Below are 24,592 nucleotides of genomic sequence, written 5' to 3'. Positions count from 1 at the left end.
GTCAGAGACGAAATTAAAAGGCAGTTTTACTCATTATCAAATAACTGAGAACTGCAATTTATCCAATTTCATGCCTGACTGTATGCAGAACAATGCGATTTTTTTCTTCAAAATACAAGTAGCACTTTAATGTGCTGTCATCTTGATATCTCAAATAAAATGGACCAGTTTTCATTTAATAAATTTGTTAAAAACAAATCATGTAGAAAACGTATACATTTCGTTTTCATAATACATCTTAGAAGTATAATTATTCTCGAACTGATTGGACATTATTAACATTCAATAATTTGAAACATAATCACAATTTATTATCAATAAGTTTAATAAATTATTTCTCGGGATGCTTGCATTTTTTTAGATGTTTGTATAATCATTTTGTTTTTGACGTAAGATCGAACATGAAGGCTTGTATCTTGCATAAGCAATTGGAGCGATAAATCTTGCTGAGTCTGGTAGCTGAGTAACAGTGCCGCCGTAACCAGAACAGAATAGGATGCATCATCTAGTTCGCACCCTTCGGAGTGCACCTTCCTCTTATGCACCACTAAAACCAAGACACACATATGCATATATATATATATATATATATATATATATATATATATATATATATATATATATATATATATATATATATATTCTGTGTGTGTGTTTATATATTGTAAGAGAAGGCATACATTCAGATTTTGTCGTCATAACCACCCACCGATTTATTATCTGTTTGACTTGCAAGTAAAAATACGTGGGTACTTAATTGCATGAATTTAAGTATGAATTACACAAATATCCCACGGTTTTCTTCGATACAACCAGAATTCAGTGCAAACGTTAGAAATTAAATTTCTGATGTCATATCCTTTTCCAGAGAACATATCTGATAAATACGCTTGTTATAAACCTTATGAATAATCGCATTTCTTTATTTCGATGGCGAGAGAGAGAGAGAGAGAGAGAGACCGAGAGACAGATATATATATATATATATATAGAGAGAGAGAGAGAGAGAGAGAGAGAGAGACAGAGAGAGACAGAGAGAGATATGAGGAATAGAGAGTACCCCATTTTCATGACACTTTGTTCCTCTCGCTGCACCGAAATATTTCTGTAAGCATACGCCAGATTTGGGATCCGTACATCTCATAAATTGACAAACATACATTAGGTTGCTCTGTAAAAAAAAGTAACCAGATATGCAGCCGTTGACAGCCCTTAACTGTATGGGACACTGGAAAGATGAACACTCCATTAACAACTTGTGGATGTGGTTCATGCAAATCTCAGGTTATCACTACACTAATCAGAGTAGTTATATATGTCTTTGGGGTCTTCACATTTTCAGTGAAATCCAGCAGCTTCAACTATATCCAACCTGGCATAATAAGCTCTGACGTGGACTAACCTTAAAACGTAAGTAATATGTAATGTTGAATTGGAATCATGTGAGTAATATTTTATTGCATAACCCTTCCAGACACATCAATTACATAGGACTTTGATAATGTCTTATTTATGTATGTATTTATTTATTGTGTGCAGTACATACCCATCCATTTAACATCACCATTATAAGCAAGGTGTAAAGCCTGCAGTCAACAAGGATACTTTGTTAGTGGGCAATTGTTCACAATGTGTGACATGGTCTGCAGAGATCTAGAGTTATAGGAAGAGGCAGAGACCTGGCCAAATCGTACAATCTTGACTATACAATGTCCCTGTCCTGTTCAGAGAAAGTTCCGATTGGTCCACATATGTATTGGAATGTAAAAGCCAGGAAGGCAGACAGGTGGCTCAGCTACTAGGGTGTGGTTTACAACATATGTTGAAGACCACGCATCCCCCCGTGCCGAAATGTATGTAATGTCCTTTGACAACGGACTTAACCATATTGGATGTCCCAAAGCTAGGTGGATCGCTGAACGTAAAGTGATGTCCACGCACAATGGAAGTCTCGCTCTGGCATAGACCTTATCAAGCAATTTTCAAGCTGCTTCCTCGCGACGGAGATGTGGAGAAATAATGCTTCTGCGTACCGGCAGCCATAGTAAAGGAGTAGGACGTAGTGTTCCAAAGATCATGCGCATTGCTGTGTTGAGCTGGACGTCAATTAATTTGGTATGGAACGATCGATCCCAGACAGGAGCGCAAGACTCGGCTGTCGAATTACAAAGGGCCAGTGCTGATTTCTTGAGTGTCTGAGTACTAGTTCCCCAGCCAGTTTGCGGAGTAGGTTATTTCGAGTGCTCCGTTTTGCTGCTGTATTCTTCAGGTAGCTGTAAAATGTCAGTGATCTGTCCAAACTCACACCAAGGTATGTTGGTATCGGGTCGTGGTTTATGTGCTGCCTATTCAACAGGATGCAAAGCTCACGGTTCGCATTGGCATTGTTAAGGTGGAAGACGCTATAGACTGTTGTGCTCAACTGAAGGCGCCATTTCTTGAAGACATCCGTCATTTCCTCCTGACCATAGTTCAGGACCTTCTCAAGCTCCTTAAATGATCGACTATGGGTCCCGAGAGCAATGTCATTTAACATTGACATTTCTGCTACAGACAGTAAGGTGTGATAGGGTTCAGCGCAACTTTCGTTTAAATGGTGTTTCCGCATTGGTAATAGTATCAGAATTGTTTTCTGTTTTGAAATAAAAACAGGAATTTATTTTAATATTAATAACTAATATAGACGCTGTATTCAGGTCAAAATGTATTCTTTGATAGTTCACTATGCCGTGACTTGTTTGGCATTCTTTATGAAAGAAAACAGAAACCAAACGTGACACTGTGTCACATGAAGCAGACTAGACTGGTTCATATTCACACCTTCAAAAAGTAGCGTTTCAAAATCTAAAATCTAGGACGTCTTTTTCCTTACTTCATTTTATGTTATTATTCCTTACTAACACAAGCTTATTGAAAAAAGTGCATGAAAAATCGGGTATATGATATGTTCTGGTACACATGTTCAGTAACGAAATATTAGAGTTGATTGATTGAAGAACCCGCATGAAAAATGATTTATGCCAGCGACGGTAATCCAGTCACTTGAGCAACAAATTCAGTGATAAGAGATCTCATTGAAAGATACTATACTTTCTTTCTAAATCTGAAACGCAAGCCGATACACATTAGCTTCTATATGTATCAGTTATATAAATGCATCTTTGTTTTAAGCTAGCAGCGCTCATTATAATAGCAAAACACAGGTTCCAATAGTTTTGGCTCATCAAGAAAAACACAATACATGACATATAGCTAATGCCGGGTAAATATTCATCTATCTGAGGTGGGAGTGGCAGTGGTAACTAGTGTGATTAGGATTTTTAACGTAGCTTTAACAATATTTCAGTCATATCGCTATGACGACTGAAGTGTTGCAGTTTATAGTGATGTCCAGCACTGGGGCATCGTGCTGCAGACATGTAGCATTATGTCCCACCCAGTCACATTATCCTGACACTAGGCCGACCAGTCCTAACACTAACCTCTTAATGCTGAGAGCCAAGCTAGGAAGCTGTTAGTACCATTTTTTGTAAATCTTTGGCATGATTTAGCCGAGGAGCGAACCCACGATCTCCCGATTCCAAGACGGACGCTCTAACCACTTGACCACCGGAGCGGTGGTAAATAATGACACAAGATAAATTTGCTTCAGTTCCTTTATGAACGGCACCGTTCATCGTCTACATCATGATTGTTTCCTTAAATTAATAAATATTATTCAAGAACTGAACCAGTATGTAACGTGAGCTGCTTTATTATTATTATTTTTATTAGTATCATTATTATTAGTGTTATTATTATTATTATTATTATTATTAATAGTAGTAGTAGTAGTTGCATTAGTAACATTGCCAAGTCAATGCTCTGTGTTTTCAAAGATACCCAAGAAGAAGATAAGATTTTAAAGAACATATTTTTCTATTTCCTGATGTGATTACAAACTTCAGCCTTATTTCCCATCTCAGTACCGACCGATCACAAATAAATACCGGTCGAGATACATATTTACAATACAATACTTGGTAATAAATGAAGTGTAGTGAAACTATTGATCCATTTGTCCAAGTAATTCTGCTTTAAGCGGTCATCCTCTGGTTGCGATATATATTTTTTGTATTAACTTTCAGCTGTATAAATGTTATAGGTATGAATAATTTAGTCCCTTACCTATTAATTTATTCCACATATTTTAAATCCAAATATTAGTTATACGATCATGCGCACCTTGTCACGGAATAAGGCAAGAAATAACTTGGTTGTGCCTTAGAACGATTTGACATGCGTACAACGTTACCTAGGGTGAATAATTGTTTGTCCAGGTAAGCAACTGTACTAGCATGTATCACGTCGAAAATTACTTACGGCGACAGACATTAACAGCACGGTATACACGGGTATTTTAGCCTGACTATTACTCACTCTCCTATGGAGTTAAGGTAGATTCCATTTCTAACCGACACTGGTCGTTTTGGATCTTGTCAAGGAGTGAACGTTCTCCACTGTGTTCTCTAGCCATAGGGATAAGTATTAAATTCATATTTTATTTGATATGTGAAGCTTATTCAGGTTTTAATGTCATATCATGTAATGATGCATTTACTACTATGCAGATTTGAAAAGTTGTGAACTTTGAATTTCAAGTTGCTATTAGAGTTTAATTTGTTAGCATATATCTACAGATTTTTCAGAACCCATTATTATGACTAGTTTGGTTTTATTATAGCTGCTTAGGGATGTCTGAAGTTGTTCAGGGCTGTTCAGGGCGGATTAGGGCTGACTGAAGCTGTTCAGGGCAGTTTAGAGCTGACTGAAGATGTTTAGGGCTGACTGTAGCTGCTTAGAGCTGACTGTAGCTGTTTAGTGCTGCGTGCTGTCTATACGTATGTGCATACGTGTGTCTGTACACGTGGCGGAGCCACGAATGTAGACGTAGCCAATAAAAGGGTGCTGTATGCTGTCTGTACGTAATATGTATACGTATGTCTGTAAATGTGGTGGATCCGTGAAGGGTGTGAGCGGCCGATAAAAGTATGGGCCAACCCAAGGACTCGGTAAAACTGGTGGTTCATCAGTTTATGAATCATACAAATGTACAAATGTCGATAGGCATATGTTTGTTCCAATTGATGTTTCAACTGAGTACATTTTCAATTGCATGAGATTATTATGAATCTTATTTTTATTATAGGAGATTATGTGAATCTCACTTACAGTGCATAATATTATTGAAAACATATTTGAATTCTTTGAGATTATTTGAATCTTAATCGTATTCCATACGTCAGATTATGTGAATCTCTCTTACATTGCTTAATATTATTTGAAACGTATTTACAGTCCATGTGGTTATTTGAATCTCACTTTCCATACATAAGGTTACACGAATCATATTTTCGTTTTTCAATTTGTGAATGTCTGTGTAGAGTGATTAGATCAATCGTATGTTGAGAGCATGACAGAATCATTGTATTTATTATATATATAAATTCATTTAATGAATTTCCATCGTCCATCACATTGTGTTTGCGTTATTAATTTAGTCCAAAACCCACTCGGTTTCTATTATGTTACACACCTAGACAACTTTAATAAGGTCAGCAATAAACCCGTACACAACATACAAATAAAATAAGCCCAGATTATATTGCACTTTCTAAAAATATGATTGACTTTCAATGTACTCAGTGGAGTGTTTGGTGCAAGGGACCCTTCATTAACCTACCGAATAAATTGTTCGCATTCTCATTCCGCGAAATAGCTTAATGTTCGTTTTTTTAGGGACCACAATAGGATGCAGTAGCAATTCGTAGGCCCAGTTAGCGTGGTCATTCATATTAACATGTGGTTAAACTGGTGTGGACTTCAGGGGCACAGACATTTCCTTAGGCCAAAGTCAGTGAAACAAGCTTTCATTCGCCTGACTTCGTACGGAGGAATGCAACGCAGTGGATAGGGAACCATACTAATTTATGGGTTGTTTCGGTTATAGGTAGCTACGCACAAATATCTAGCCCATCATGCTAACATCCGCTCTAGTTCCAAATGTAATATTAATTTCAGCCCAAGTGGCGGAAAGCTAACTACTGGTTCAGTACAGAAGGGCAGTTTGTCAACAGTGGGTATCCGATGATGTCCGTCACATGACCTGCTTTGTTAGATTCAAAGATCAATAGCGACAGTGTGGGATTTCCAAAATAAGACTCTTACTGGATATTATAATAGGAAGAAGGTGCAGATCTCATATCTAGCCCAGCGTCGCAAATCTGAGAAAACATGCTCAATACTTTGCACATTAATACCACATAATTTTGAGTAAACCGTCATCATTGCAACGTTTCCTTAATCAGTGTAAAATATAGCAAGGCACACACACAAAACAGCTTCAAAACGTTTCAAGCTTAACCATCTCTTCGTCATGAAACGTTTGAATATTTGGTCTAGAAAATGTTTGCAAATTACGTAACACGTGTCTTTCCAACAGTACGTACACAAATCTAAGATCTTTGAAGTGACCATGGCAGGCACCAGATGGTCCTTCAGAGTTTCAGGTCGACGCTAGGCAACCACAGGCACTTCTTGAGAGGTTGCATTTTCAATATGTTGTAGATGCCATCGAAAAAGTGTGGAAGGTTTGGACCATTGGGATACCAAGTAACTTCGAAGGGGAAGTTTTAACGTTTCTTGCTTAATTTATATTCCATGAAGGATGTTCTATTGAGTAGTCGAGTTTATTAAGACCTATTCGATGTAGCTGTTTCTTTTTCCTCTCCATAAAGTGTGACCCTTGATCGCTCCGAATCTCTTGTCAAATGTAGCCAGATCTAAGCACACGTACACACACATATGCCTTAAATACATTGACATACAAAGATGCCATTTTAATGCCCACTGCATTTCCAACAATTTGTAAGTATTATTTGTCGTTGAATATAAAACTTCAACTTAACATCAAGCGTTAGAATTTGACCAGGTAAGATGTAGGTTGACCGTCCCGTGCTTCATTGAAGGCTGTAATATCTTCGTCCTGTCCGATGTTGATATGTAACGACCTTATGTAAAATGAGTGTTGTATGTGAAGTTAGTTTTGAGATAGACGTTGTATCATGGATATATGAAGGCATTTATCCCCATTAAAGGGTGAATGTGATAGTCAACGAATTCAATAACGCTACTGTCATTTGATTTCCCAGCATCGAAGCTTAATTATTATTTGAGTCTCATTTTCCGTGTAAATCGTCTGAAGCCTTCTTTCAGTTTGAGTGTATCAGTTTGGGCCATTTTGCATTCCTTAAGGCCCTTGGAGCAGAGACTTATACCAGAGTCAGACAACGTAACCGATGACAGGGTTATGACAGCACTGACATTCTGTTCTGCCGAATGGTTTCTCATGCGAAACTCTATTATCTTCCTTTTAGTTTTTCTCCGTGAATAATCCATGTTTAGGAGTTCAGTGTTATTTAATGTTTGGAATATGCATTTTGTATTTTGTCTGAAAGATACCTTGTCAGGTTCGTTAGAAACATATTCACTATTCCATTGCAGACATAAAATATGTGCCTATCACAGTGTCTTCATAGAGGTTTTACTTTAATGCTACTGTAACTAAATTTGCTTATACTTCGATGGGTTTATCTTAATTATTTAGGAATTATATTTTACTTTTCAGTTTTTACTACCTAACTTTTCTCTGTATTATATATCCTCTGTTGTGTAAATGACATTTGAACTCCATAGTTCTATACATAATTTTCATTCTACATTTGCCTGTCCTGTGCGTGCATTTATATTAGGGGCCATCCATAAATGACGTCACGCGATTTTGGCCGATTTTTTACCCCTCCCCCCTCGTCACACATTTTTTAAACAAATTCCTTCCCCTCGTCACACATCGTCACAAAGGTGTGACCCCCTCCCCCAGGTGCGTGACGTCATTTATGAACGGTCCCTTACCTCAAAGAGGATACTTGAGTGAAATTGATTGCAAAGAAACAGAGTGTTAAGTCATTTGATAAGATGACATCTCTTATAATCCTTGACACATTTTCTTGGAATTAAGAAAGCGATCAAGCAAATACGCACACGTACACACACACATACACAATGTACGTACACCACAATGACGAGAATTGGCCCCGTTAGCAAGATGGCACTGCTCATCAAGCGAGTACACCTCTCCTGGCTGTTTCGTCATATAGTTTTTCCATTCTTGCTCGTTGTGGACTTTACCCATCACCTTCACGCAATTTCTAAAAGACAAAAATGCAGACATCGTAGCGATATGACTGAAAAATTGTTAATACTACGCTAAAAGTCCAAGTTACACACACACACACACACACACACACACACACAAGGCTCGTATGATGTCCCATATAGAGCGAACAAACGTAGATACATATTAACTTTCCTTCGTTACTACTTACGTACGAATAGATATACGTATCTACTTACAGTCATAGATACGCTTGAATGTTTGCGCACAGACAAAAATAGAAACATACATATATAAGCTGGGATAAATAGGTACATATACATATAGACTGAGACCCATATAAATATATATTTCTCCTCAGGCCAAGTTGAACATTGTCATTATTTCGGCTTCACTTCTTAATTGTTGAGGATCCAAATCGACCGGTAATTTCAAAATGGGTGGGTTCAATTGCGCCCCTCCTAAACCACCGGTAGAATCAGTCACCGGTAACAATGAAAGTCTGAAACAGTTTCAAGCTTAAAAAAATTATGTCTCTTTATACATTGCACATACTTGGTTATTAGTCTTTTCTTGAACGATTGCACGGAACAACTGGAGAAAAGCCATGGGTTTGCTGTGTAATTCATTTGCATGTTGGGAGAATACATAAATGGGGCCATGATAAAGAAATCCGAAGGTTTGCAAGCTATGGCGACTCCCTCACCGTCATGAACTGCTCCAAGGCTAGAAGAAAAAACAACAGGCAGAGTAAGAGAACAAATTTAAACCTAGTACAATACAGCTATCACTTTGAGATCCACACCAACACATACATAAATACACACGCTGTTAGCAAACGATAGATATTCAGCAAACTAAATTATCGTCTTTTTCGATATCATTAGTATCTCAGGACAAACATGAATTATCTTCAAAAGGAATATTCGAGTATCGATTACTGTCAGTAGATAATTGTCTTGTTTAACACTTACATTATGCATATGTTATAAGATCTCAAGCAGGTAATAATTAAAAGTCTCCTATTGTATTCTTCAAATATCTAAATTGGAACTTTTGCATTGCACTGTTCCAGATATTTACATTTTCAATTAGCTTCAGTTTAATTATCAACAGAAGACGTTGTAAAATTAAATATAAATATGCTGTAGAAAACAAGAATGGATTGAATTTCAGTCCCAATATTCAAATCATATTATCCTGCAAGGTGGGAATGTTCGCCTAATCGCACTTGTTGTTATAAACATTCTATGAGAGTAAGTAGTCTGATCATTTTCTCAAATCTGTGTGATTTCTTGATTATCTAACTGTACCTATTTTACAACGATGTTAAGTTACATTCTCGAAGCTGTAAGGATACCTTGATCTGGTGTTTGACATATAGGAAACCAAGGAACCCGAGGAAGGAACTTGCCTTGTGTTGGCGTTTACTAACAATGGTGCGTGTGAAATCAAAACTCCAACACGAGGCAACAGAAGTGCTAAGTTAGTGAACAAAATGCAGGAAAGTGCAGGATCGAACCAGGAGTTGACTTACCTGTGTCCAAGTTCATGCGCTGCTGTCCTCATCGTCAGAGAATAATCACTTGCCTGGATAATCGAAAATCTGTAACCCCGAACGCATACCCCACCAATATAGCTATAACCTAAAAGAAGGAAAGGTCGGTTTTAAAAAGGTTAATTTTTAAATTTTATCAGATGTTGTGAGTCAAACTGACAGAATGTATTAATTACATGAACTCAATAACCCATATTTAATCTACAATAATTTTTCGTAGTCATCTCGTACGAACGATCGAAAAGCAAAGCTCATATCACCCTGATTACTTCCACATAAATAGTTATACCAATATACGTGTAGTGATTACACCCATTGTAACTAAAGAACTAGATTAATTTATACAATAGCTTTCCAAGATTGGTTATGTAAACTAAAAGGTTATCAGGGTATTTATCGATGCTGCCAACGTGTGCTTTTTACTCTTTATGCACAATTTAACTCTCAAAAAAAGTCTCTAACATCTATTACACTTTTTGAGTCAATTTCGATCGACTGTTATTTTGCTGCATAAACAGAACGGAAGTAATGCTTCAAAATACGGACATTTACAATATTTACAGATGTAACGCTTAGGAATGTGATAAGGAAATAACAAATTATCCCATACAAAAGTGATATGAGCCATAACTTCATTAAAACCAATGTACGACAGACCATACAGATACCATGGTACGACGATACATCGCCAGGCGGCAGGTTTTGAGCCAGCATCATTAGCTGAGAGCCTTAAAACAGGTTCTGCTAAGACTATCCTTGGCCATAATCACAGTGTTGTAGACCTGTACAACTTTGTGTTTGTTTAGGTTTTTAACAGAGATTTGACATCTAGATATTACCGCTATTGTGTTCCTTCATACTGTAAAGGGCGCCCAGTTGGATACATAAAATAAGATTACATTAATGTAACTACTTTATATCAACCAGATTGAACGCTATATTAAGCTGATCGCATTCAATAATAAAGATATGCATTGATCTCAGAATAATTGAAATTCCACAAAATCAATAAGTTATCTGTAATGACAACTTGTTAAAGAAAACAAGTGGGGAGGGCGAAGAAAGGGAGAAGGATGGAGATTTTATATATATATATATATATATATATATATATATATATATATATATATATATATATATATATATAATTGAGCATGTATTACGAAACTATTACCAACAAAATAAGTAACAATGTTTGGCTGAGACTAAACTAACGCTTTAAAGTTTATATTTCTACTCCTTTAACGGTTTTCGAAGAAATCAGTTGGAGGTGTCTTGAATATGCCATCTGATGTAAGAAATATTGACTCTAAAAAAGAAATTTGTCAATTGCATGGTTTAAACTTGTAAAGACTTTATGTGACAAATTATTTCATAAGATATAAAATCAGAGAGAGAGAGAGAGAGAGAGAGAGACACGCCGAGAGGGAGAAGAGACTGGGACAAACAGTGTACGAGACGGGGCGAGTGTACGTACCATTGACGTAATTATTACTAGTGTAATTGGCATACAAGTCGTATCTAAAAATAAAAACAATAGTCATTCTGTGTTCCTGTACGATTGTTGGTTTGACATCATTAAGTAAAAACCACGGTATATATTGCTGGATAATAGAGAAACGTATTCAAGAAAATGGATGAAAAATGTAACAACTTTCACCAAAAAAGAAGAAATTGTTATGCAGTCTTAGAAACGACTCAGATAGATGTACCACATCTAAGGAAAGAAATTATAAGAGTATACAAAGGTGAGGATAGAATTAATGTTTAGTGCATTCCTACACATTTGCTACAGTTTGCCATATCAGAATGAAACTATCCGACATGAAACGAAATTGACAGCTTCTTACCTTTGATCCAAAGTATGTCAATTACATTTTACAGCATATAAAACGTAATCCAGAAGATTCAATTGCACCACATTATTTGACAGAAAAATATGAAAATTATACTTTATAATAAACTTTAATAACATATATAGACAATTCACTTCATTGTTTAGCTTGTAATATGCATCTATAGGTCAAGCATGACCCACATAAAATTTGTGTATGTCAATGCATGTGCATGGAGAAGAGAAAGATATGACCAGTTACAGTGCAGCATGACAGATGAACTGGCTAAGAAGTTTAGAGATCTACTGATTCCTTTTCAATAGCAGACGACACCATAGTAAAATTGCTGTTTTGTTATGACTAAACCTTGTTGGCTTGATTTCATCATAAATAAAAGACATATAATAGGTAAATAAATATTTTATTTCAGTTGTTATGCTTGTGATTATTCCTTGCTTCTCAAAGTGTTACAAAACATACTTCTTTTTCGAAATGACTGTACATAATATCTAATGCGATGTACGCCTTAGCTAATTTCTTTGTTATGTACGTTGTCTTCTAAGAACACGATCTTCAGAAAATATGATGCAGCTAAACCTTTGTTCTGTCTGTCTGTCTGTCTGTCTCGCTCTTTCACGCTCTCTCTTTCAACCTAATTCAGTGCATTCAGATTTGAAACTGTATCTGCAACAGATTATTAATATAAACTCCCAGTCAGTTCTTGAAATGGACCTATTGAATGCTGTTTTATATGGCATCAGATAAAACTCATTATTTTGGAGTTTAGTACTCACGAATATAGTCCTTATCTATTTTCATAGTAGTATTTTCCTCTCTAAGTTTCCTGGCTATACTCATTATTTGGATGTAAAAATGTTGTTAACTATTTCAAGGATACGGATTAGTCTTTAGAGCATGAGAATTACAGTGTAATTAACAGTGTGCAATTTGGATACAGTGCACAGTGAGTAATAAGGCCCTGGTGGTGTCCTCGTGGTCGACTCTTTCCTAAGGCAAGGTTAAGCCTCATCCACCAATGTCGAAAACATCTTGGAAGAACTTTACTATACAGTGTTCTAGGAAGAAACGTTTATTAACATATATATCAATCAGATTTAGTCACAACTGAAATTTCATTATGGAAAAGCAAATGTAGATAATATATCGAATAAAATCTCTAATGAGCACGTATGAAGTAATGATATTTTGGTAACAATTAAGAAATGTTACTAAAATGTTATGTTTTCCCGGTCAGATAGCCAGCCTAAAAATCAGTTCCCAGATATACGCACTGTAATGCGACAAACATTACTGTTATTTGAGATCTTGTAAAAGTAATATCACCGATGATAACTCTAACATTCTAGGTACTTAGATTATAAGTATAATACGCTAAAAATGCTATCAACATTGTATAATGTTTTACAGAGTTCCTTTTTGAAACGTTTCTTCTTTTCACATAAGAACCTTTCGAACATGTATTGCCCACTGAAATTAACAACAATGATCCAAAAAAGTAATTACTTCTGATAAATGTGTTGTAGTTTACATTAACACTCTAACCTGGATTCCCTGAAAAAGCCGGCAAAATGAGCAATGAATCCCAAACTATTACCAACAAAGAGAGGGAGGCACCAAGGAAAAAGCGATTCAAAAACGAAATCAGGCAACTGGTTGACAGATAGATGGGTCAAATGATCACCTTATTTTGTTACTTGAAAACAACCTTCTTGATCATATCTGGAAATATCTGCCAACGTTTGGCGTTCATAGGAGTGAATGGGAGCGGAGATATAAATCGACATTATACAGTGCATTACTCTTTTGGTATATGTTACTCATATCTGATTTAATTCATATTTATTTTAATTTAATTGTTTGTCAGTTTCAAATTTTTTATTCTATTATATGCTATTATAATGTAAATTTATTTACTGGAGATGATATTTTCCATAAAATCGGTTGACCTGAATAATTATTTTTGTAAACACCAGGCGTTGATCTAAATTCTGACCTTGTTTTAGAATTTGTAGCAACCTTCGTAGGCAAGTTGTATTTTAGTTTAAAATGATTGGTTTTTGTCGGGGTCATTTTTGTGTAAGTGACATAAACACGATCACGTGCTCCCCTTTCGCTTTAGCAATTCCGGTTTTCCATTACTGCGCATTTGTTAGTTTTAATAGAGATGCGTAGAGAGAGAGATTTCTTAGTTTTGGGCTTTTAACACTGATGTCAAGTTATTTTGTCGTAGCCAGATTTTGAGTTATAATTGTCTTCAGATCAGTTTGATTTCAAAAGGATTAATTCTTTTTTCTCTGGAAATATTTTGTGGAGTGCTCACACAGAAATTTTGGAAAGACATTGCTTAAAAATTTAATTTGGATTTCCAACACCGGAGTGTAATTTTTGTATTTCTACAAGGAACTGTAAACGACAACACAGTACATACTACAGGATAAGTCATCGTCATCCATCTTGGATTTTCCACGAGGATTGGAACTTGAAATTATTGAAACATTTTTTACTAGGACTTTTGCAATATAATTCGTGGATTATTCTTAGATTAATTTTGGATTTGATTCTTGAAACCGTAAGTTCTTCTCCTTTTTATTTTAACAGAATTTTTCCAGGAAATAAATTATTTGTTAACCGTTTGAATGCTTGCTTTTTCACTCTTTCTGTGTTACTTCTTATGCGAGCCTAAACACGTAAACACGTAACAGTATATCAAATTATGATCCGGCCAATGGCGCAATAATACGAATTTATAAACATTCGTTCAACTGCAAGCCTATAGATCAATGATGAATTTCCACTCATTGATCATAAATGACATATGAAAAATAACGATGCAGATATTAATAGTCCCCGTTTTCTAAATGAAATTAAAATGGTACACAGTTTCATTGGAATCCTTTTTTTTCCTTTCCCCTCTCCCCTATCGTGTGTAAAGGACAAAATATGACAAACAATGGAGTGAGAGAGAAAAACAAATTGCCTTGGATGAAAACATTAAAACTTAACTTGTACCAATGAACCTTATATAATGTGGTTCATGGTAACGGTATGTTTACAGTTTCCTTTTAATCTATGTACAGTGTTCATAATATCAATGATACATAGTTGCAATAGAAAGTCGACACTATATGTCAAATTTGTCGGTTACGAGGAAAATATATTGTATCGTATTTATTGTTGTTTCTGAAACCTATTATAATATTTTAAATATCGATCATTATTTATTAAGTATGAACATTTACAAACAAGCGTTGGGGATTTTCGCTTATGTTATACGACAGTGTCTCCACACTTATTAATTATGGTTAATTTATGTCAGAACGTCCAAAAGTGAGAGAGAGAGAGAGAGAGAGAGAGAGAGAGAGAGAGAGAGAGAATTGTATAGTCATTATAAATGTTATAAATGTTAATTACAGCAGAATAATGACTTGGATCAAATGTAGATGTATTTAAATATTTTAATTACATCTTTTTGTTTCGTTATTTCGCTTTGTTTTTTTATTACACGCTAATTTCAATTCGCCAGCACGTTAATGCCTAGCATTCAAGTTCAGTGTACAGAAAGCTAACACTGTTTGTAGTATACTTTTTTCTTCATAAAAACCAACTTTCATGTTTAATTAATAAGTATGCCTTATATTGATTTCATTAATGTGAATAAAAATAGAAACTTAAAAAGAAAACAGTCGAGTTATGAACTTGCATATGTGATTGTGAACAACAACAAAAGGCGTAGAACTACATTTTGTAGCGGACGCACACGCAGGGATGTGAGGAGTTGATTCACTCTGTCAATATACAGTTGCCTGGAGCATATCGTAACTGTGTTCAAAGGGAAATGTTTGTATTTATTTGTGATATAAATAATATATATGTAAAGCATGTATTCTGCATCAGTGATATACCACTCGCAGTATACATTTTCATTAAATGAAAACCAGGTTTGCCAAGTTTTCTTTTAATAAAAAATATACATCTCGTGGTATATCATTGATACAGCTTTCATGCTATATATATATATATATATATATATATATATATATATATATATATATATATATATATATAACGGGATGCATATGGTGTGGACTTAGCAGCTGATAACACTAAATGTTTTGTGTGTACTAGCTTTTTGTCTTTTGTTTTGTGCTTTTGCTTCGCTATTTAGATAATCGGCAAGCGAGAAGTGGATTGGGAAAAACTAATCATTCCAATCTACACAGTGAAACAGATCGTAACAGCATTAAACATTTATAGCACGTTGTTTCTTGATAAAAGATGCTGCTTTAATTTGTTCGTGCCACCCATAAGCATAACATACTATATAGTCTGAAATCGTCTGATTGATGTTTATTTATCGATACACTTGCTGAGAGTGAATTGGCGAAGACATATACTAGTAAATGAATACACGAATCGAAAAAAATATTGATGTATTATATGGCCAATTTCAATTAAGGGATTGTGAGACAAAAATGTTCATTTTATGATTTGAAAAAAAAGAAAGTGCCTCTGATAAACGATAAAACCAACAAATCCCCTTTCGCCTGTATTGTAACCAATGGAACGTATTTAACAGCATTATTTAGAAGCATGTCACAAACTCTGAAAAGTATTTCAATATATGATTTAAAGGTCTGATTTATTCTAATGAAGTTGTGACAGTTTCTTACATCGTTTTAAGAATACAGATTGAAAATTTAATCTGAGTGAATTGTCTGCACACGTTTGTGCACGTTGTGTATATGTAATTGGAAAATTCAAACCCTGTATGTCTCAAATAATTTCAAAGTATTCTGTAACCTTCCATTGATATTTTTATTCACTAATCAACATATTCAAAACGCATTTCGTGCGTAATTTATGTGAAGTACGCCCCTAATTATTCGTATCCGCACAGTGAGTTCTATACCCTGTGTACATGCTCTTACCTCGTGAAGAGAAGAGCCTGATCGAAGTCCATTACATTGTTAGTGCCGTTTATATCCCAGTAAAACAGATCACTAAGATATTTCTGTCTCTCAATATACTTTGTCCCATTAATAATCTCCACATCAGAAACCAGGCGTGGAAATAAAACTTCTGCCTGTAAGTAAAATAACAAACGACTTCGTCAGTGTTGAATATCGATCTCACTCTGTCCGCAAGCGATGGAAAACAAAGATAAAGAAAGAAAAATTGTCTTTGTCCCATTTATTTCACCTGGAAATGGTTAGGTGTAGATTAGGGAGCATGCTACAAGTTAATTTAATTTTCACCTGTAAATGGTTCGGTGTAGATTAGGGAGCATGCTACAAGTTAATTTAATTTCGTAGGTATATCGATTAAGTACAGATCTAAATATAATATATGCAAGTACACGAAGAGAGAGAGAGAGAGAGAGAGAGAGAGAGAGAGAGAGAGAGAGAAAAGAAAAAAACGGAAAATATAGAGGAAGACTCTTGGACAAAAAAGCTGTTCTACACTACGTTTCCACTGCAATGACTAGACAGAAAAGAATAGTTCATCATAATAATTCTCTCTCTCTCTCTCAATAATGTTAAATTACATTAATGACATGTGTATCAGCTTGTATTTGGCTCTAACAATCTGTACATTACAATTACTTCTAAGTCAACGAAGCCAACAAAATCTTCCAATTTGCCGTATTTAAAGTCCTTTTATCAGGTAACGTATTGTTTTTATATTATTCTAAACATGGTGTCTCGTTTGCACATTTTTCTTTATCTTTAATGTTTATGATGCTAATAATATGCAATCCAGTCTAGATTACTCTTGTTTTGACTGCGACTCATCCAATGATTGCATTCTGCAATTTTATTCGGCGATGAGTACCAATATATTTGCATCAGTGAACATTCTCCAGAAGTAAGACCCATTATTACAGAATGTGCTTGTATCACCATGATATATATCATTGTTAGTGAAGTATTAGTAAGGAGTACCCTATGTAATTTGAGTCATGAAAGTGGTAGTGGGTAAAGTCATGTTTAATATTTGAAATTAGAACCAACGCGGATGCACTGGGATAAATAATAGGCTGTTTAATGTTTACAACTGCTACAGCTCTATCTGTATAAAGAAATATATAGACGCAAACGCATAACGTTTTGTAACCCTTATCAAATAATTTAATTCTCTAAATTAACAAAGGAACATTCAAGAGGATCTTACAATATTATGAATTAAGTCCAAATTAACACTTGAACAGTATACACAAGTCCAACAGAATCGAGTGTACCGAATAAATTCCAAGTCCTGTGATTTACTGATGAACCAATAGTCTTCATGAAATGTCATTGTTCAGTAATCCATTGAATAAATTCACAATAATTCAAGCACATTTTAATTCTAACGAATATTTCAAAGAAATGTCTCCTTAAACTGTGTCTAAACATAACATTAAACACAGCTGAATACTGATCTATAACATTAAACACAGCTGAATACTGATCTAAGCGCAAAATATATAAAAAAGAATTAGAAACAAATCAGAATAAGGAATAAATTAATTGCCCAGTTTCCTCCTTATATACATCACCAACATCTATTACAGGCATACATCGCATTATATTCCTACGTGAGAAACTTTACAATTCAATTCATCATTTCACAGTACCTATCCATGTGACCTACGTCGCAGAACCCAACCATATGACTGTAAAAAATCAATCACAAATAACTCCAAACTCGTAAAACGTTTATTATCAAAAACATAACAACACTTATCTACCGGCCATTTGCAAATTATGTACCAAAAGTGTAACACACAAAATAAATACAATCATGAACCAAAAGTAAGAAAAAACAAATAAAGCTATACATAGGACAAAGCGAGACTTTTCAAACTCAAGGAGTACTATTAAACCTTGGTATTAGATTCATCTGCATGAGGCAAAAAAAGCAGCCTGATTCATTCACCTTTAACCTAACCTGTTTTATATAAAATATGTTGCGTTATTGGTGAAATAAAAATTAAAACTTTGTCGTAAGGGAAGTTATATCTTACCTAGTAATGTTATTCCAGAAAACCGGCTTTCGATTCTTTATCTCTCATTTCACTATTGAAATATTTTATCTCTACTGGGCTGTTAATCTGAGCAGAAGGACTTACATTTTATTTCGTTACACGTTTATTATAAATTCAGATAGATAATAAATAATGAGTTTTACCCTTTGAAACTTTAAAGTTTCTAGAAATCATTATCACCTCACTCCACGCAAAACAGAATGTTACTTTTACTGTAATGGAAAATTTATATTAAACCATGTATCCTCGGACAAACCATACACTCTATCAAAAACACTCGAGGACTTGCATGAAGCCGATTTTCACAAAATTTCTTACCTGGAAAATAATAAATCCAGAAAGGGTGACAGTGATTGATATACTAGGATCGTGTATTTCTTTGTAGCGCAGGTTTACCTGTGAAAAATACGAATTCATTCTTTCAATGGGGTTATAACTTACGATATCAATATGAAAATGTATATTACCTTGTTGTTTTGTCTGTCTTCTCAGAGAAAAAAACAAGTACAGCACGAATAAGAGAAGAGGCATAACATCGCTTTTGCAACGTAACAACGATAAGGAAAGAAACATTATTATCAACGTTTGTCATGCAATATAATGCTAAATTCTGTAAGGTAAAATTAAGCTTGTCTAAACCAGACACTACGTAGACCAATAGTTTGGCTGTTCCATAGAGGTGGCCAGTGTATGACGTTCTGAATAGTATTACCATTGCCATTTATAGGACACTCTTTTGTTGCTGCTATTTTCAAACTCTTGCAGAAGGCTTTGTCTGTCGAGGTGGCCATAGTGTAAAAAGAAATGTCATTACAGAGGAGCTACTTGGGAACGTGTCAGTCTAATTATATCTGTTAAAATACAAATAATAATAATAATAATAATAATAATAATAGTGCCAAGTGGTTGATATTGTTTAGAAATATTCTGTCAGGTGAGATGTATCCAAATAACACGAAACTCTTTCTGTTCAGCGATCAAAAGAATATTGTGTTTGTCCTGTTGAATCAGTCATGTGTCCATTGTGAAATCATCATCTTTGAATTTTAAAACACAAATGTATTATTGAAATCATATGACTGTTAACGTGTTCACTAGCTGAGAATGAATTACTTACACCGTTCATAATGTGTGAGTAAGCTTCCTTTATCTTTGCTTTCACTTTTTCCCTTTTTTTAAGGAGATTTGATGTTCGTACCGCCGAAGAATATCTGCAAGTTAAGACGAAATTAATATTTTATCTATGTCTGTGTGTGTGCACACGCATTATATTGTGTAGTAACAAGAATATTAACATGTATGCAGGAGAATTGTATAAATGCTCTCTTTCTCAGGAACGAAACAACAGTTGCAATGTTACGTCCATAATCATTATAAATGATTTACATGCCCTTTTATACGCCTTCTGTGGGACTTTCATGATTTCTCATATGGGATTCCGATTCGCGAGGATACAAATACCCGAAAATATACGGTATTAATTATCAAAGTGGATTTAAAAAGTCATATATTCCAATCGTATCATGAATTCTCAAAAATGTAGCACTGGAAGTTGGTGAAAATTTGATGGGACCCTAGTTAACATCCTTGTCTCAAATAATTAATATTCTGGCCAAGATGTATCCAGGGACATTTTAACACATAATTAGGGAGCGTTTGGTTTATTGTCATTGAAGCTTTTAATTAGAAAAACACTTCAACGAACTTTGTTTTCCAGCAATGACCTGGATACTTCGTTTTCTTATTTCACTCTGTATTGGAAGGAAATAGATCATTTGTTGAATTTTATAAACCTTGTTGGTTTCCTCTCTTTTCTGTCAGTTAATTTAAGAACCTAGGTTCGTAATAAAACTTTTGGGGCTCTATCTTCATTCGAATTTCTGAGAAATATTTTTGACAAATTAAAGATCTTTACGAAATTGAAATTCACGTTGGTCTGGAATTTTCTTAGCCAGTAATAGTTTGATTTCACATATTTGAGATCTATTTAGAGAAAACTCACAAGCTTTCAGAATGTCAAATTGAGAGCTTTGTTTTCATTCTTGCTCAGGAAGCCTTAGCTATTTAGAAATAGGACGAATTATTTGAGCTTGCCTGACAATACAACCTTTATTTGATGATTTATTCATGTACAAAGCAAGAAGAAAGAAAAGATTTGATCAATATTGGTGGAAAATACCTTCTGGGATCAACGTGACTTGTATTTCGATCAGGCTTTGAATTAAATTTTAAGAAAGAAAATTTAAATCCCACTTGGAAATAATGTCATTATAGCTCCAGTTTCAGAAAGAAATGATGGAAATTCAGAGCCAAACACTCAGGAAAGAGAGAAAAATCCAGATATTATTAATGCAATTTCACAAAAAAATCTATCTACGTAATTTTAATTATTATACGATCATTTGTATGCTTGATTAATATATATAGGAAAGATTTATTGTATAGCTCTTTCTTGTTCTGTATCAGGGGAAGAGTAATTTATACAAATGGTGAGTGTAGAGTCTATCAAGATAATTGTACATTGTAGGAAAACATGTTTAGCTGGATCCGAGTTTTGGACATTGGTCGCCTTCATGGTAATGACTAGTCTGCTTGCTGTTTGACATGTTGTTTTTATTTAAAAAATAAAAATAGATCTGACCTTGTTTGCAACTTAGAATATTCTTCTGGCAAAGTACGGCAAAGTACGGTGGACCAGCGTCTTGTTGTTAATAATGTGTCTTAGGTTTTTGTATAAAGGTAGTAATGAACAGAAATATTTATTCCTATCTATCAGTCTTTCCAGGAATCAATTTTACTTGTATGTAGCTAAAATTTGAGAGGATTTATTTATTTAAATTAATCAATGGAACTAAAATGTCCTCATCGATACATTTTAGAATAAAGCACTATTTTGAAATTAATTTATATATTTTAAGTACCAACTCGATTATATCACCTTTTTGGATCATGATTATTGCCCTATCAGTACTATTCCAGACTATTGGTACATAGGCACAAATAAATACTGGACTTCAGACGGCACAAAACCGGAAATCATTCGGAATACTCTATACCTTTAGACTTGTGAGAGGACTTTAAGACTGTTTGGAACTTTATTCAAAATATTGTCAATTCACTTGAAATGATTACTTTGTATTTTTTAATATATATATATATATATATATATATATATATATATATATATATATATATAGAGAGAGAGAGAGAGAGAGAGAGAGAGAGAGACAGACAGACAGACAGACGGACGGAAAAACAGACATATATAGAGACACGGAAACACAGAATTACAAATATACACTACACAGAACGGAAAGTGCTATCCCTAGATTCTATTGTAGAATGATTGATAATAACATATATCATTAATATTTAATACAAATAATACATTCATACATGTTAGATAATTTTTAATTCGTGCTCTACTGAGATTAAAACCCAGGTCCACGGATAAATGGCACCCATCGCCTTGCCAGCACTCACCAAAGTTTACCCACTGTAGAGCATGAATTACAAATTGTGTCTAACCTGTATGATATTATTATTTGTATGATAATATATATATATATATATATATATATATATATATATATATATATATATATATATATATATAGTGAGAGCGAGATACTGATAATTGATCTGCACATGAATGAACAGTTATCTATACTTTTATGGAAAACGAGCACTTACAAGTCCCATACTCCTGGATCTATCATTACCATGACATTCACATAGTATTCATCCACTGAACGTCGTGATTTATCTGTGGATATATGATGTAATGGGAAAACGTTGATTTTACATAGTCAAAAACTTAGATTGCACGGATTAAATTAAACCTATATCGTATTTGCATTTGAATATAAAATACTTTGATGAGATTGTGTTCACAATAGTCTCCATATAAAATTTTATGTTCTTCGATAATTGATGTATTCTCAGAAGGCAGATAATTCTAAAGGGTTGGCAAGAGATACAACAAATAGAGCTTCTTAATCCTGGATTATCTCACTATCTTGATATGTTATATTAGCACTTGTATGCTCATATCACACAGTCTCTATTGCTCCTTTCGATCTGTTCTCACCTGTTACTGCACTATAATATAAATCAGCTACACTTTGTGATGATATCGAGGCATCTGCGCGAAGAAAATGGTTATTCTTGTCTTGTCCATTAAAATGATGAAGATCTTGAAGTCCTTGTTCTTTTCTTTCCTTGTTATTTGCAACATCTGCAAATGAGATATTCTTGATTAAATAAAGGGACAGTGAGGTAAGTTGAATCATACGTAATTAATTTTGTCATTGTCATTATATTTGCTGTCTATCGGATATCGAGATGTAGACAATGGTTTTAACCATTGATATCTTTGTAAATTTCATCTCTTTTCCCATTAAATTAAAATAGAACAAATGCAAATAAATCGTAATTTATACAATAGATAATACTCGTTGCTAAGTATGAATAGATAAGAATTATCGCCAAAAATGAAATCATTTGTCATATGTATGCATCTTGCCATGCCCATTGTAATACTACATTTGTGCTCATGAAAGAAATTGAACGTTCATGACTTTGCGGTAAAATAATACGAATAATGTGTCTGTATCTTTTATACTATAAATAAAATAGGAATTTGCAAACTTTACTTTCGACTGAATTTGTTTCTCCAGAATATGCTTGGTCCTGAAGTAAATATCGTTTCCCAAGATCACTGTGATCTTCAAGCAAGTTTATTTTTCTTGATGTAACATCATGTACCGCTGGGTGAAGGTCGTAATTTTTGTCTCCAATTCGTACATTTCCGTTCTAATTATGGGTGGAAAAGAGTATAATTTTTATAAATTCGGTTATTTCTGGATTGATAACATTTAGTTGCAAACAATACCTCCTATCGCACGGAAAGATTGATAATATGAAAATTATATGAAATACACTACAAATAACTTATGGATCAATTAAACTATTTTGTCTATACTAAGTTGTTATCTACTCCATATTAAAGTTTATAAACACTGTACTGTATCTTCTAGTTGTGTACTCCAATAGGTTCCTCGCCAGGTATGGTGGTATGGAGTAGTAACAGAGGATATTAAAATTAGCTTAATGTATATACATGGATAGACTATCGGCGAAAAGACGTAAGAAGATAAGAGCGATGTCACCTGAAAAGGTATTGAAATTGTGACGGAAAATTTAATATATTTATATATATATATATATATATATATATATATATATATATATATATATATATATATATATATATAAAGGAAGCTGATGTATTAGTTGAACATGGAGCTAAAGAATCACTGCCTAAACCATTGCCTTAATGTTTTACTTCTAACTGAATCAATACCTAGGACGGTACATATATCAGCACCTATTGCTGATCCAATACTTAACGTTGTATAATTATCCATAAGTGAACCAATGACTGTGCCTAATATATCTAACAAATATATCTAACAAAGTATCAGCATAAAAAGGAGCAAATGTATAAATCAAGAAAGAGAGGTAACGGTGCACAATATAAGCGGAGTCAAGGAAACGTGCCATAAATGTAGCAATAATAATGATAATTGGTGCGGCAAATTTAAACTTTCTTGCTTGGCTAATCATGATAGTCTTCATCCTGACTCTTGGTGATACATCATTATTATCCTGACATATTTGTCATTATTAACGTTTTATATGAGAACCATTTATCTTGTGAATAGCAGATGTTGATGTTTCTGAGTACGTTTATTATCACAAGCTTGAAGTGTGTAACCGGCAACATACTTATCAGTATTGATAGTATATATCTAGGAAAGTTATTTTTACTACTACTGTATTGATACTTATTTATCTCTGTAGAGGTAAAGAATATGAACAAGGTATTAAAATGGTATGAGACAATTATGAGGAATATAACCATACTACTTTGGCAA

The 24,592-nt window shown here is 34.2% G+C and overlaps 1 protein-coding gene across 1 annotated transcript; it reads right to left on the bottom strand.

Moving 5' to 3' along the window:
* On the bottom strand, positions 1 to 23,451 carry LOC149782170 (metalloprotease mig-17-like). Its single transcript, XM_089934840.1, has 12 exons — positions 23,309 to 23,451; positions 22,744 to 22,890; positions 22,347 to 22,419; positions 19,771 to 19,864; positions 18,972 to 19,049; positions 16,555 to 16,709; positions 11,248 to 11,291; positions 9,750 to 9,858; positions 8,768 to 8,938; positions 8,111 to 8,246; positions 1,061 to 1,171; positions 1 to 547 (listed from the first exon to the last, which is right to left on the bottom strand). The coding sequence occupies exons 3-12, from the start codon at positions 22,376 to 22,378 to the stop codon at positions 506 to 508; spliced, it is 972 nt and encodes a 323-aa protein (XP_089790966.1). The 5' UTR covers positions 22,379 to 22,419; positions 22,744 to 22,890; positions 23,309 to 23,451; the 3' UTR covers positions 1 to 505.
* Between the last annotated feature and the right edge of the window lie 1,141 nt (positions 23,452 to 24,592).

Source organism: Sinohyriopsis cumingii, chromosome 15 (genome assembly GCF_028554795.1).
Source record: "Sinohyriopsis cumingii isolate HCF-2022 chromosome 15, ASM2855479v2, whole genome shotgun sequence".
Taxonomy (NCBI): Eukaryota; Metazoa; Mollusca; class Bivalvia; order Unionida; family Unionidae; genus Sinohyriopsis; species Sinohyriopsis cumingii.
Note: the sequence above shows the minus strand (reverse complement) of the source record. Positions and strands in the feature narration are given on the sequence as shown.

Bases quoted from the DNA above. Each gene is read 5' to 3' on its own strand.
- LOC149782170 (XM_089934840.1), bottom strand. From the start codon at position 22,378: ATGGTAATGATAGATCCAGGAGTATGGGACTT. The intron at 9,859-11,247 runs GTACGTACACTC...TCCTTCTTTTAG, and splicing joins TAGTAATAATTACGTCAATG to GTTATAGCTATATTGGTGGG. The intron at 548-1,060 runs GTACTCTCTATT...TCTTGGTTTTAG, and splicing joins CAAAGTGTCATGAAAATGGG to TGGTGCATAAGAGGAAGGTG.